The sequence below is a fragment of the Ischnura elegans genome, chromosome 9, assembly GCF_921293095.1.
Source record: "Ischnura elegans chromosome 9, ioIscEleg1.1, whole genome shotgun sequence".
Lineage (NCBI taxonomy): Eukaryota > Metazoa > Arthropoda > Insecta > Odonata > Coenagrionidae > Ischnura > Ischnura elegans.
Genome location: NC_060254.1, coordinates 54,186,557 through 54,200,525, shown reverse-complemented (window position 1 = coordinate 54,200,525; position 13,969 = coordinate 54,186,557). Strand labels below are relative to the sequence as shown.

The following is a 13,969-nucleotide window of genomic DNA, read 5'->3' as shown; positions in this document are numbered from 1 at the left end:
AACAATTAATCATAGATAATGATGACCTATTCTAAGTCCTCAATATCTTGAGAAAATGTTTGTTTTACTTCTTGGAAAAAATAAAATCAGGCCAAAATTATTTTTCAATTAAATATTGGTATACAGTAAGTATTATTTTACCATATTGAGGTATTTCAAAGACATCTTTAGACTAATTTAAAATATATCAACCAACCTTCATAATGTGCTTTGAAGGAAACTATATTACGCGTCAGGAAGTAAAATAGATAACCATTTTCTTTGCTAAATTAATTTTTTGTAGAATTGTAAAAAAAAAACATTATAGAACATGTTATAACCATGGATTTGAATTCTACATGCTATTTATAGATATATATATATGTACTGGAATTTTGACGCCCACTGAATATGGAAAAACTTCTATAAGGAAGATTAATACACCTGGTGTCACACTAAAACATAAGAAAAGAATCAACCTCCATTGTTCGTTTAAGGAGGGTGTAAATGGGGGAGGAAATAATATGGAAAACATGCAATACATATAAAAATTCCCAAATATTCTTCAAGAACAGATACTTAAATTACTCTTTTTTTTACTGAATGAAAATGAACGGTTCATCTACATGAGCAGTTGAACCCATCTCTAATACAAACATACACCTAGTTTTATACCCTTAAGTTCTCATTTTGCAAAATCACAGCAACTAAAAGCTGTAGAAAAATAGTAACTTAGCTGTTGAGCAGGGAGGAGGTCAGTTTATGTGATCCACCAGTGGGTCACACCACAGCTAATGTTTTAAGAATACATAAAAAACACCACATAAAGTACTTTCATTAACCTACGAGGCAATTTTTGCTAATACAGGAACATCTTAATCTTTATTCATGAATACTTGAAAATCTTCAGGAACAAAATTAATTCTGTATGACTTATAATATGTACTAGTCTAATCATACCAAACAGCCAAGGCAAATTACTTGATTGTTAATACTTGGACATACACACGCAACCATTCCCGGGGAGGTGAAAATTTTCTAACCTGATATGAATCCAACCACAACCTTTGTTTTACTACCGAAGTATTTTACCCAACTGCTACCAAGGCTACCAACTACACAAATATAAAAATTACTCACATTTTTGAAAAACGACCGTCAGAAGTTGTCTAAGGAATATATAATGAAGAGGTATGCAAATATGTCACGATATTTGCGAATAATACGATAAAGTAATTATATTCTTACTCTATGATAATACGTACTCAACATATGAGTATATATTCTACATCCGCAATATTATATTCGCCATTTGACAATATCCATAGTTAACGACAATTCTTCACTTCAATCAACCCATCCAACGATCATTCAACAAACAATGAGTGCACTCTGAGAGTGTGGACAGCACGGCAAAGCCTACTCATCACAACTTTATACCCTTATATTTATCTACTGGACAAACTAGGATGCAGCTCACATTTCACTTGAAAGTTTACTGTGTCCTAGCAAAAAATGGCCTTGCTGAAATTTTTTGAAAATAAGTGGCTTTTTCTATGTTCATCAAAGCTTTCAAAAGGAGTTATCACAGAAGAATGACGAAGATCAAATGCGTAGAAAGTGGTGGCAATGCAGAAGTTTTAAGGGGAATAGGAGAGATATCCCTTGAAAACCTTGGGAAGACGATGGGACAACTTAAGCAGCCAAATCATGAGAAAGAATGTGTTGTCATTGTTGTTTTTGAATTGATGGTAATCTCCCAACTATCGAGTTTCTATACTCACTTGGTTTTTGTATTATACCGGAAGTTGTATTTTAAAATAAATTGCAGTTATTGCCATGTTTTGACACGAGATGGTCGTTATCATTGATCACTCCTTATTAATCCCTCGCAATCGGTCTCCCGAGTAATTAATTACAACAGAATGAAAACAAACGTTGAAGGACAAGTGGAATGGGAACATGACAAAGGAAGGCCTAGGATAAGATATTCGAAGTAGGTGATGAAGTATTTAAAACGGCCTAGTTACACGGTGCATTATAATGTACAAGATAATGTGAGAATGACTGAAAATCAGAATGAATGCGAAAATTCACCATGTAACCATACCAAAATGAACAAGGACACATTAAGAAAGGAAGGAACTGTAGAATAGGGGCTGAGGAAGGGAAGGGGATGGATAAAAGGAAGGATCTGAAAGAAAGGCGCTGAATATATGAACCGCAAGAATAGTCCAAGCAGCACAAGGATCAAAATCAGGAGAGTATGGTCCAATGTGTGCTATTTTAATAGTTCTGTTTGAGTAGTTCAATAAGGTGCAGGGGTCAAATCAAGACAGTTATAACTTTTGGAGTTTGCTTAGTTTGGCCGTAATTAGGGCCAAACTAAGCAAATTCCAAAACCAGTAGAAAAAAAACTAAAGACAAGCACGAGGAAAAGCAAATGAAAGTGCTTAATGCGCAATTAAAAATGCGCTAAAACTTGTCCGAAAAAATGTACCCTGTAACCACCCATTTGTGGATCTTGTCCAAATAAATGTACAAGAATCTGTACAGGATACCATTCACAAAAATGTACAGAAACTTGTACATTCTAATGTACTATGTAACCAGGCCTAAACTGAGGAATAATTAGATTACCTGACAGGAGAATTGAGTAAAGAACTGCATCAGACTGATCTTTTGATTGATGACTGATGATACAACGTCAACATATAATTCACAATGTTTGCAAGGTTATCACTATCTTAACTCCATACATATAAGTCATAGATAATACATGTATACTAGATTCAGCACAAAATTAGCGAATAAATAGGAGTAAAAATAGAAAACAAATAATTTGAACAAAATTACACATTTTTTAGTAAAATCAGAGAAGTATTTAATAATCGATCCATATACACAATTTGGTAGTTACAATGTTAAGATGCTAAGCTATAACAATTATAATGATTTTTATACAGTAATAATAATGATATAGAGTAATTGATTTCCTTCATACACGCACACACACACAAGGAGTATCTATGAAAATACAAAAAGCACTACACATCTGATTATATTAAAATCTTAGAATGTTTAGAACACAACTCCATAAAAACAAATTCATTTGCAACAGAAAGTAAATATATCAGAAGAATTTTGCCATCGCTTTAAAGAAAGATGCAGTTTGAAGTTTCCAAATCCATTAGACAATAAAATTTTTACTTTTGGAAGAATACGATTGTTTAAAATTAAACAAAAAGTCTTGGCTATTCACAGAAATAGCATTAACATGACTATAAAATCATATATAATATGACTCAAAAGATAATAAAAGAATGGATCCAGAAACTTCTTTTACTAATTACAAACAGCACTGTAGAGTTACTTCATGCTTACTTCGGCTATATCAACAATGTGAAAAATGTCATTTTGTACACTCAAAGATTAGGGAAACCATATGCTTTTGAAAACACAGCCAGCTAACAGCCTCTGTGGCTCATCAGAATGGCCAATAAATTTATGAAATAATAAATGTGACTCCACAGAAAAAAAGCTAGTAAGTGTCTTTCAAGGCTAAATATATTTTGTCCATTTAACAAAAAATAAATTTGCATTAAAACAATTTTTTCAAATCTTTGGATTGCACTGACAGCTAAGACAAAACTAAAAAAAAAGTAGTTTCCGCAATGTGCCAAAATAAGCATGGCCAAAATGATGTCCACCCAGAGAGAAAAACAGAATCCAAGCTGACATCAACGCATTTTAACAATTGGCTGTATAATAACAAAGTATGGCATACTTAAAATGTTTTCTGTTCCCTTTGTGCAACTTATCTTATAGACAACATAAATATATCAACATTTTTTTCTTTCAATAGAACAGGTAATAAAATTCACTGGATTGACGATTCCACATAATAGAATCATAACAAAAAAAATCTCTTTAGAGACAGCTTGATTACACATGTACCTAAGTCAAACACCATTTTCCCACATAAAACTGCAGATATGGCTCTTTACTATCATGAAAATGGTTGAATATTAATGTGAATAACCTAATTTTGCAACATGCTGTTTAAAAAATGACTTCAATATGGCAATTATCAGAAATCAATATACTATACAAAAGTTAACGACAGAGGCAGCCTTTAATGCGATAATATGAAAGCAGCTTTTTTTCTTAAAATTAAATTAAACTAGAAGTGAAAAAATATAGGCTGAGACTCAGGCTATAAGAACTCTGATATCAATAAATGGTTAACATCTACACTGAATATGAAAGAAATATTTTCATTAGTAAAACATATAAAAGTTGTTACGATTCTTAAATATGCTAAAAATTATAATTTCAAGCAATATCAATGACGAATGCAAGGAAATTACTTCCTTACATGCAAAAATTATTTTTTATAATGGTTCATAGCTGGGCATTTGTTCATTCATAATTTGGATAAAAAATGTACAGTTCCGAAATGTCCAAATAATGCATTTAACGATTAAGACTGCATGTTTACAAAATTAACTAATTATGTATTATGTTGGGCATTGAACTCTTGGACTCCAATGCCCCTTGTCTGTATTTCACTTGTTACTGGGGATGCTGAATTTCACTAATTTAATAAATTAGGCATTAACACTATGTTAAATTAAATGGTTCTGCAGTGACTGTTACTCTCATTATGAAATGAAAAAAGTTCATTCTACATTACTAATAAGTTTCATGCTATGCATTAGTGATACATCCCACAGTATATTTTTATAAATATAAAGATATGCAGGACAATTTTTTCCAAAGCTAAATATTTTCTTAAAACAATGGTATAATGACCATTAAGGAAATATCAATAGAAAAGGATAATTACAGCCTGGCATATACTATAATAATCCAGTTGGGCACGTGAAAACAGCAAACCAAGTCATTTTTTGAGAAATGATTTAAAAGAGCAATATACTGGATTACTGAGTTACTTAAATAAATGCCAATTTTAAAAACACAGACAAATTGAAATACCCTAAAGAGAAAATACTTCCTTAAATTTCTAGCTTACACTGGGATCTATTTTAATAACTGTTGAGCTTATTAGTACTTTATGTGATTTACCTAATTGGGAAAGGTACAGAGCTCAATGAGAATTCTACTATAGAGCTGAGATATGCTTTGCATTTAGGTAGGTAGTTCCATTGAATGTATGTAATTAAATGGCAATGGTGCCATCCATCTATCTTTATCTACACAAATGTGGGATGGGGTCTAAATGATTTGATTAAGAGGTCCTGGAAGAGGTCTCCAAAGGTGTATGACAATGTATTCAACTGTGAGGGCAATTATGTTGATTTCTCCATTACACAAAGTATAATCACAAGCATAAATAACCACACTTGTTCTCCCTCAAATATGCGATCCACGGGAATTAAAATCAGATTATTGGACGCAATTACTTGTGATCAATGCATTTTCTATATCAGTCTTCTCCAATCTGAAAACATACATACTGGACATGTATAATAACCTTCCATTTTCAATCAAGGAAAATTAAATTCCATCAGTTTAACTGGAACATTTTTGAAATAAAATATCACTTGTACCAACTTAAAAGTTTCACTCCATTATATCATATGTTTAGAAATAGTAGGGAAGTTAGAGTGGCCTTAAGCATTCAATAAATCATAGAATGGATAATAATCATATTTAAGTACTTCATTGAATTATCCTGGAAAATCAATTGATAACATTCAAATTGAAATTTTAAAAAGTTGAATGCTAAAAAGACGTAACAATCAAAGCATCCCTTAGTTTTCAATCCACTTGGGAAACATCAAAATATATCAATTATACAACAACGTACAGCATAATTTAAACTTTTCAGTAATGAAGAAACGCTATAGTTGGACCACAAAAAACTAGATTTTTAGTTGTATTGCACTTTCAATGATGGCTCATCAAAAATCACCTTTTTCAACATCTTGATTGAAGACTTATACAGCAAATAGTAAGTGTTAGCAAGTAAAGTTAAATATGTAAGTGTACGGAAGCATGCATGCATACATTTATGCATATATATGAATATATACACATATATGTATAATAAATGGTGACACACGCTCGAAAGGTTCAACCTAAAATATGAGCGCATGGTGGGGAGATTAAGTGCTTGTGTACCATTGTTTGTTGAGAGAAGGTCACTGGAGATATGACTACTAAATAACACCACTCTAGAATTAAAGGATTCCGGAGTAATGGCAGACACATGCTTCAAATCCATACACCACACTTGTATCCTTACGCCATAAAATGAATCCTTTTGTCCCTAGGACTATTAGCAAGTCTTGCATCCCAATTGTCAAGGATTTATGCTGCTTATATGTTCAATTTTCAACCTATGAGGCCTTCGTATTTCACAGAATTTGACAATTTGGAGATTAGTAAATTTACAAAATAACACCCTGGTCATTCACAGATCATCATAGGCAGAGATTGGGGCATCTCCTCTGATTGCTAGCCCACATTAATTTCTGCCATGACTGAATGACATCCAAAAAACACCTTGCACAAAAGGAGCAATACCTAAGACAGAGATACACAGACGGGAAATGCAACTAATGCTCATGTAAATATTACATATTGCTTGTCAACTGAGGTACAGGATGTAAAGTGTCGGAGCATCACTTTGTAAGATATCATGGAAAAGAACACGTACGAAGCAGAGGCAAGGGAGAAGTATACTTTTGGTGATAAAAATTATCATTACCATTAAATGCCCAACATTAATGCAATAACACCAACTTTTTAATTTGATGATATTGCATTGTCTTTCAAAATAAAAGCATGCACTTTGAGTATCACTCAAAGTTGGGTATTACTTGATAGATGTAGGGGAGAAAGCATTGTCGTGAACGACATCTTGCTCTTAAAGGGATTAACATATATCCATCTTACTTCTAAATCCACCAGCTACTAATGCAAACCCCCATAGGGGGAAAGTCATGGCCCTCGATGCCAGCGCATAAGTCTATCTATTTTTGTGCACATGGGTATAACCGGCATATTTCACAAATCAAATGGCAGCAGCACATCAGGAAAGAAACTCAATTCCGCTTTCCATAGCACAAGGGATATTTTACGTGAGGGTATGGAAAATAATGGATGAAATAAGCCTGCTTTGAAAAAACTGGGAAAACAACACCTAGCACACGACAACAAGAGGAAGTTTCAAAAGAAGAGTCCGTCCATCCCCTCCCTCCCGCCTCGATGGCCCCGTATACAGTGGGGGGGGGGAAGGGGTAGGGGCGGCGCAGCGACGTGTGCGACAGAGGGGAGAGAGGGAGAGGGGGAGGGAGAGAGAAAGAGATATAGAAAGAGAGAGCGCTCTTCGGTCGTCTTCCCTTTATGTATACTGACAGAATTGCACATGGGAGAAGGAAGAGACCAGTGTCCACGCACCTATCCTTATGAATTAAGGTCCCACCATCAAATCTTCCTAGAGGGCGATGGATGTTAGCCTCAGGGCTATCTTATGGAAGAAACTATTGTTCTCCGTGGTCCTCTCACTGAGCCATCACAGCACCATTTTTGGGATTGGTTGGCTGGCTGCCTTTTGCTCACTCCAAACATTTGCAGCCAAAATCTGGAAGAAGACATACAAACGGATTCAAACTTAGCTGCCAAACCTTTCCAAGACAAATCGTCTCTATGCTAGGCTAAGATTTTAACCAAGTCTTACAGCCGTTTTACACTGAGCAAGTCATTGAGCAATCTGATGAATGTTTGAAGGCACAGTCAAAGTTGCGTCATGTAATGTGGTGAATTGCTAGAACGTACGCAAGAATGCATGGATGTGAGATGTCAAAATAGCCCCTGCTCCAATTCTGAGGTCGCATTCTCGCAATTTCAAAAAAGTTTTCAGTGCTAACCTGCACAATGACATGCCCCGTGTAAAACGGCTTTGAAAGAAGAAATAAGCGATCCAAAAAAAATGATGATCATAAAAATTCATAACTTAGACAAGAAATTCAAGAATATTGCACCAAAATTTCCCGATTTTTGATTTTCAAAGTTCATTCAAGGATTACAAGGTTTTGAAGGGCACATGGCTTGACACCCTGATCCATTATCACAGCCAGGAAGATCCCCAAGACAAGGTTTCCTTAACCTCCACAGTTCTATATGTTGTGGTCCTTCCTTCTAATTTAATTGCCAAATAGGGTCTGACAGTAGAAGATAAGAAATACATTGAAAATTTATTCTATTTTCATTAATATGTACTTAAATTCATGGACAGAGTGAAAATATATTGATGACTTTTGATTGGATATTTTATCATGCCTATTTAATCTTTTCTAATGTAAGAACATTTCTTCAGAGGCTAGATCTTGCCATAAGGAGCAAAGGCTTTGCCAAGTGCGGGGAGAGGGTGGAGGGAAAGTCTATAGCAAGTGGTGTGGGCCGTACCTCAAGGTTAGATCGCATTGCGATGGATCACATCTCATAAATGCTTTGATATAGGTAAAATCAAACAGAAATTCAGCCTTAAGGACCTCACTTTCACGTTTTCCACATGGATGGTGCTTTTTCAGCCCCAAAAAACTCAATCAAGGGTCCTCAGTCCTTAAGGCCCTTTGGAGATGGGTTCCCGATATTTTAAAGTAACCAAATTTTAACACCTGAATATTAACCTCATTTGGACCTTTTTAACACATTGCGTACCGGGGTAAGCTAATGTTTAGAATATAACTTTACCCAATCAAACGTTATGATGCATCAATTCATTATGAATAACGAACAACAACTGAAAACGTACTAACGAATACGTATTGTACGCTTTAAAATTGTTTAGGTTGACGCATGTAAATGACGAGAATCTTCGTCATCCGTCCGGAACGTTCGGGAAAAAAATGACGAGAATTCTCGCCATCCGTACGCAACGTGTTAAGACAAGGAAAACATAACTTTTCTCAATTCTGAAAAATAATGGCCAGCCTACTGGACACCCTGGGGAACTCACCTCACAAGTGGGTTTGGGTGGCTGGCTTAAAGGGCGCCAGGATCAAATCGCGTGTAGGGTGAGAGGACAGGATGTGAGGTGGCGGAAGCCGGGGGAGGGGAGAAGATCCTCACTTCCTGGTGGGAGAGGCCCCCACCACCTGAACCCCCTTGGCTCGAGCTCCCACTAGACACGTGCTGCGGAGTCTGCTGCTGAGAGTGCTGTGCCAGCAAAAGGAAGATGAAACACTTGAGGAATATGCCCATGCATCACAAGATGGATTCACACAATCACATTCCCAGAAAATCAAAATGCAGTGAAACCTCTATTTAACACTTTTGAATGGACCACTTACAAAAAGTGCAAAATTGAGGATATAGTAAACTGCCCGCACACCCGGGTAGAGAGCATTTGAAAAGTAGACACCATTGCCAAAAAACCCTAAACACTTAATTTAAAGCGAGAAAATAATGATAATAGAGTATTACGAGAGTGGCGTATTGCCTTAAAGTAAAGTGAGCAGGAGATAATATTTATCCTCCACTTCACTCTTCACAATTCAAAAAAAATAAAGAGACGGTTAGGCCTGCTTGGTGCGGAAGGGCAAACCATTACAGCAAAAGCGCCAGAGGATTGCAGAACATGAAGAGTTGGAAGGAGCATTGTTCGGGTGATTTTGCCACCTTCGAGCTGCGGGTACTCCTGAGAATGGGCCTATGCTTACACATAATTGAGAACTTCAAGTATTTGGAAGATTGGTTATGGCAATTTAAAAGGCCAATGGTATCTCCTTTCTTAGTCACTGGTGAAGCCTGTGCTGTAAAACCCGGAGCCATGGAAGAAAGGACTCCAATCCTAGCGTAATATCTTAAGATTTGCATGATATAACAGGAGACAAAACTCTTTTACAACCTACTCCCCGATAAAACCCCAGCAGTACATGGGGTGTTTCTTGAAATGATGCCTCTAGAAGCAGATAATGCACTATTAGCAATGACATTAATAAAAAGCTGATCTTGCACTGCTAGTTGATTTAATTTAAACAATTCTTCATTCTTTTTCATGTTTAACATGCATTATTGAGAATTTTAAATCAATAAATTCATACTCTTTAAGTTTTGTTAGCCTTAGGGTTCATCAGATGCATACACTTTTTAATTTATTTTTTGCATAGGTTGCATGTTAGTCGCAACTTCTTCCGGGTTGCATTTGTTTTACTGAAGTGACATCAGCATAATATTAGCAATACATTTTTCGTAAAATAATATCAAGTTAATAATTTTTCTAATATTACCAATTTTGACTCAAATATTTTTTATTGCAGCGCCGTGGATACGCTCAATGTATTATTTCAATGATGTTGCAGGCGTAACACTCGAAATAGAACTTTTTGTGAAACAACGGTACCCATACTTAGCAGACAGTTTTGTGTACATAATGAATATATAACATTAGATGAAAGAAATAGTCTTCCGAAGCAGGATAGTTCTACCACATCCACAGTCATCGTCTGCAAAACCAAATGTGATACGTTATTTCACGTTACTTCTGCAAAATGTGCACGAACAATAAACCGTAATAAACATAAGCAATGGACGCAATGGAAGCAAGAAATAAATGCGATACAGTTTAATCAGAAATAGTTTGAATTTTCAGCAAAAAATACCAAAATAATAGAATGATCACGTAAATGCACTAAGTACATAGAAAAGTGGCTTGGTTGGTTGGGCATTGGAATAATGATTGACAAAGCAATGACTTACATGATTTTGATTCAGTACAGCACTTTTAAAAAGAATGGATAGTTTGTTATTAAGGTAAGGAAATTTAGTAATGCAAAAAACAGTGCCTTCCTTCTGGATTTATGGTTATGCTTCTTAGATAGAAATAACTCCATACTCATACCAATCCTGTTCCTATTTAAGCGTTGAGATTAGGTTTACTGGCTATTATTTACTCCACCTTCGGTAAAGTGACAATTTGCTATAGCAAGTGCTTACTTGAGCACCGTGGGGTCTCAATTTACCAGGGTTGCACTGTATGTTGATTACGAACTACAAAACATCGTTTCATTACCTACCATTCCATTTTTTTTAAATTAAAGAAAAGATAGGGGATAGGAGCACATTATGTATTCATTAAATAAATTGAAGTGGAAGGGGTTAATTTTTTTAGTAGCATTCCTTGTGTATTTGCAGAAACATGAATTTCTTTGTTCAATTTATATTTTATGTGTTTTATGGTACATAGTATTGTGTACCAACACTGTTATATTATCACTGGAAAAATAAATTTAATATTACTGTCAATGTCAAGCCAGTGGACCCACCTGTGAGTGCTGCTGGAGGGGAGGGGGCTGGTTGGCAGCAACAGCGGCGGCAGCTGCAGCCGCGGCAGCAGCAGCGGCTGCCGATGGGGGTGGGGGCGGAGGAGGCGGGGGTGGGGAGGTGGGGGAGTGGTGATGATGGTGGTGGTGGTGCATGGCGTGGTGTGGGTGGTGGTGGGAGGGGAAGAGGGCTAGGGGTCATAGGGGGCCCGGGGTGCCCAGGCGCGGCCCCCCTCCTGAGCTGCCCCCACTAGATGCGCCACCTGACCCTCCGCCGCTGCTGTTGTTATTATTGTTCGAGCCTCCCCCAGCAGGGCCATTGTTCGCCCCGTTGGGGCCTCCCCCAGGGGTGCTGCCCCCTCCCGCCGGGAGCGGGGGCCGGTGGTTGCCGTGGTGGTGGCCCTGATGTCCCTGGTGGATCTCGCCATTGGGCCCATTTGTGCCTCGAAGGGTGTGCAGCCGCATGTGGTTGGCGTATCCAGGGCCACTTTTAAAGTGCTTGCCACACCGCTCGCATGTCCTACAAACAAGAGCATCAATGGGGCTTTTTCAACTAGATCCTATAGAAAGTCTGTCACCACATTCTGAGGCTTGATCAAACGGAAAGAAGTGCCACAGCCCGAGTGTGTCAAAATGTGCGTGGCTGCTGACCGGTTTTGTACAATTAATGTTTGAAATAATAATACAGCAGTGTGTAAAATAACAAAACAGTAATTGAGATAGAAAATGTCCTCTGAATTTAACGTACAAGAATGTGTTTTTTCAAGATATTTAGTGTTCTGTATTTAGAATTAAAAAATAATGAATGCATTATAACTACATTGCCAGGTGAAGCAATGGTATAGTTAATTCATGAGTAACAGTAATATTCTCACAAAGCTTTTTTGGACTAGGCGTGTTGGAGAAATTCATATATAGAGAGTAAATATTACTTTCTGAAAACTGAATGTTCTACAATTACACTATAAAAATGAAAGAAGACGAGAAGCAATGGCTTCAAATTTCATCCTCACTATCCACCGACTCACTTGTACTCCCCAATCTCTGTGCATAATCTGACATACGTAGTAACTTAAAGTTAAACTAAATTTTCATTCAATTTTGAAAAGTCCGCACACACATAAACCATAATTGAAGAACTCACTGTAACTGTAGTTTAACCTAACTATTTCCTTCTTACAACTTTCTCAAAGATGAGTGTATGCTCATTTCCCATCTGCCATACAGAAGACCCCGCTTCACACTGAGTTCGTCTCTGTGATTGATTCAGCTTACAATCCAAGTTTATAAAGCGCAACGATTCCTTCAAATTTCACCAATTTCTTTACACTTGCAAGTGTCATTAAAATAAAATTCCACAACTTATATAAAGAAACACATTCATGACATAACAGCATTTACATGTCCTGATGCACGCTGGTTACTCGTACACAAATAATGCAGATTCAATGCATGAAAGAATTGGCTTCGCCATCAGTCCTCCGCAGCATTTTCATACCGTGAAACAAGGGTCTAATGTATATATGTTCTGCCTACCACCATCTAGTGTACATTCATTACTGCCCAACACAATATAGAACATCATTTGATCCCTAGACTATATACTTCTATATCTTCTCCTGCAACTCTCTCCTCCTTCGCATTATCTTTACCTTGCATAATATTTACGGGCCACTAAAAATCACACACCTGTTGAACAATATGTATATCCTGTTTAGGAGGCAGGGGATTTGGAAATGGCGAATGGAAATGATATGCTCTTGTGGTAGACTCACAATTTACGGCACCCATTTTGTGTGATGCTCCATTTGACCAAAACCATAAAAAAGCATGTGTTACAAAGATCACAGCAAGCAGTTCAAAAACACTTCTCCCCATTTGACCAAGCCTTTCCTCTCACAGTAGTTACCAGAGATTTGAAAAATTCCAAATGAAGGGAAATATAATAAACAACTGAATGAAGTAACATGACATACGAACAAACAACACCAGCAAGCAGAAAAATTATAATGGGTGACTCTTGCAAGTTGCTCTAAAATGGTAAAGTGACACTGCAGTAAACAAGAGAAAATTTAAGAAAACAAACTGCACCACATTTCAACTTTACATTTTGTAAGAACAGAATACTAAACAAATTTAGTGACATCATAGAAAAGACAAAACATCAAAAGCTAGGAGCAGTAAAAATTCTTGAAATGTGGGCTGATTAAATAAGCATATCTATTCATAAGCAATGCAACCATAACTTTTAAAAATATTCTATAAATGGGTTGATATTCACAAAGAATTAGAAGTAGATTATCCTGATTCTAAAATTAAAATCCAATGTGTTATTGGTTACCTTTATAAACCTCACACAATTCAGAATGCCCTATTATTGAGAGTATGACCACTTAACTCCATCAATAAACATTAAGGCAACTGCATACTTGGGAGTATTTTCCTAAGTAGAAGAATATAAGTTAAATTTCTTGGGACAGGTAAACGTTTGACACTTCAAATGCAGAAAGATGCTTACGTTTAATTTGAAATAACAATGTGTTATTCTGGGTATTATTACTAACATAATGAGTAATGATGGAGAGACAAATCCTTGTAATGTATACAATGAATAGTAAAATCATTTTTATATGCATAGAATACATTGCCACAAGGTGCAAGGCAAATGTTCGAATATATAGCAGTCGTATCACTGT

The 13,969-nt window shown here is 36.4% G+C and overlaps 1 protein-coding gene and 1 long non-coding RNA gene across 10 annotated transcripts in view; both read right to left on the bottom strand.

The window, feature by feature from the left end:
• Positions 1 to 2,838: 2,838 nt before the first annotated feature.
• Positions 2,839 to 11,387, bottom strand: LOC124165363. Its single transcript, XR_006866214.1, has 3 exons — positions 11,277 to 11,387; positions 8,969 to 9,168; positions 2,839 to 7,591 (listed from the first exon to the last, which is right to left on the bottom strand). It is a non-coding gene; the product is annotated as an uncharacterized LOC124165363 (long non-coding RNA).
• A 9-nt stretch (positions 11,388 to 11,396) lies between these two features.
• The window catches only part of LOC124165360 (zinc finger protein 865-like), an 87,780-nt gene continuing 85,207 nt past the window's right edge, over positions 11,397 to 13,969 (bottom strand). For 8 of the 9 annotated variants that reach the window (XM_046542730.1, XM_046542729.1, XM_046542735.1 and 5 more), the window contains one exon: positions 11,397 to 11,793. In XM_046542730.1, coding sequence (XP_046398686.1) covers positions 11,472 to 11,793 — 322 coding nt within the window. In that variant the 3' untranslated portion in view covers positions 11,397 to 11,471. The remainder of the gene's footprint in view (positions 11,794 to 13,969) is intronic. The other variant, XM_046542736.1, reaches the window with a different exon arrangement.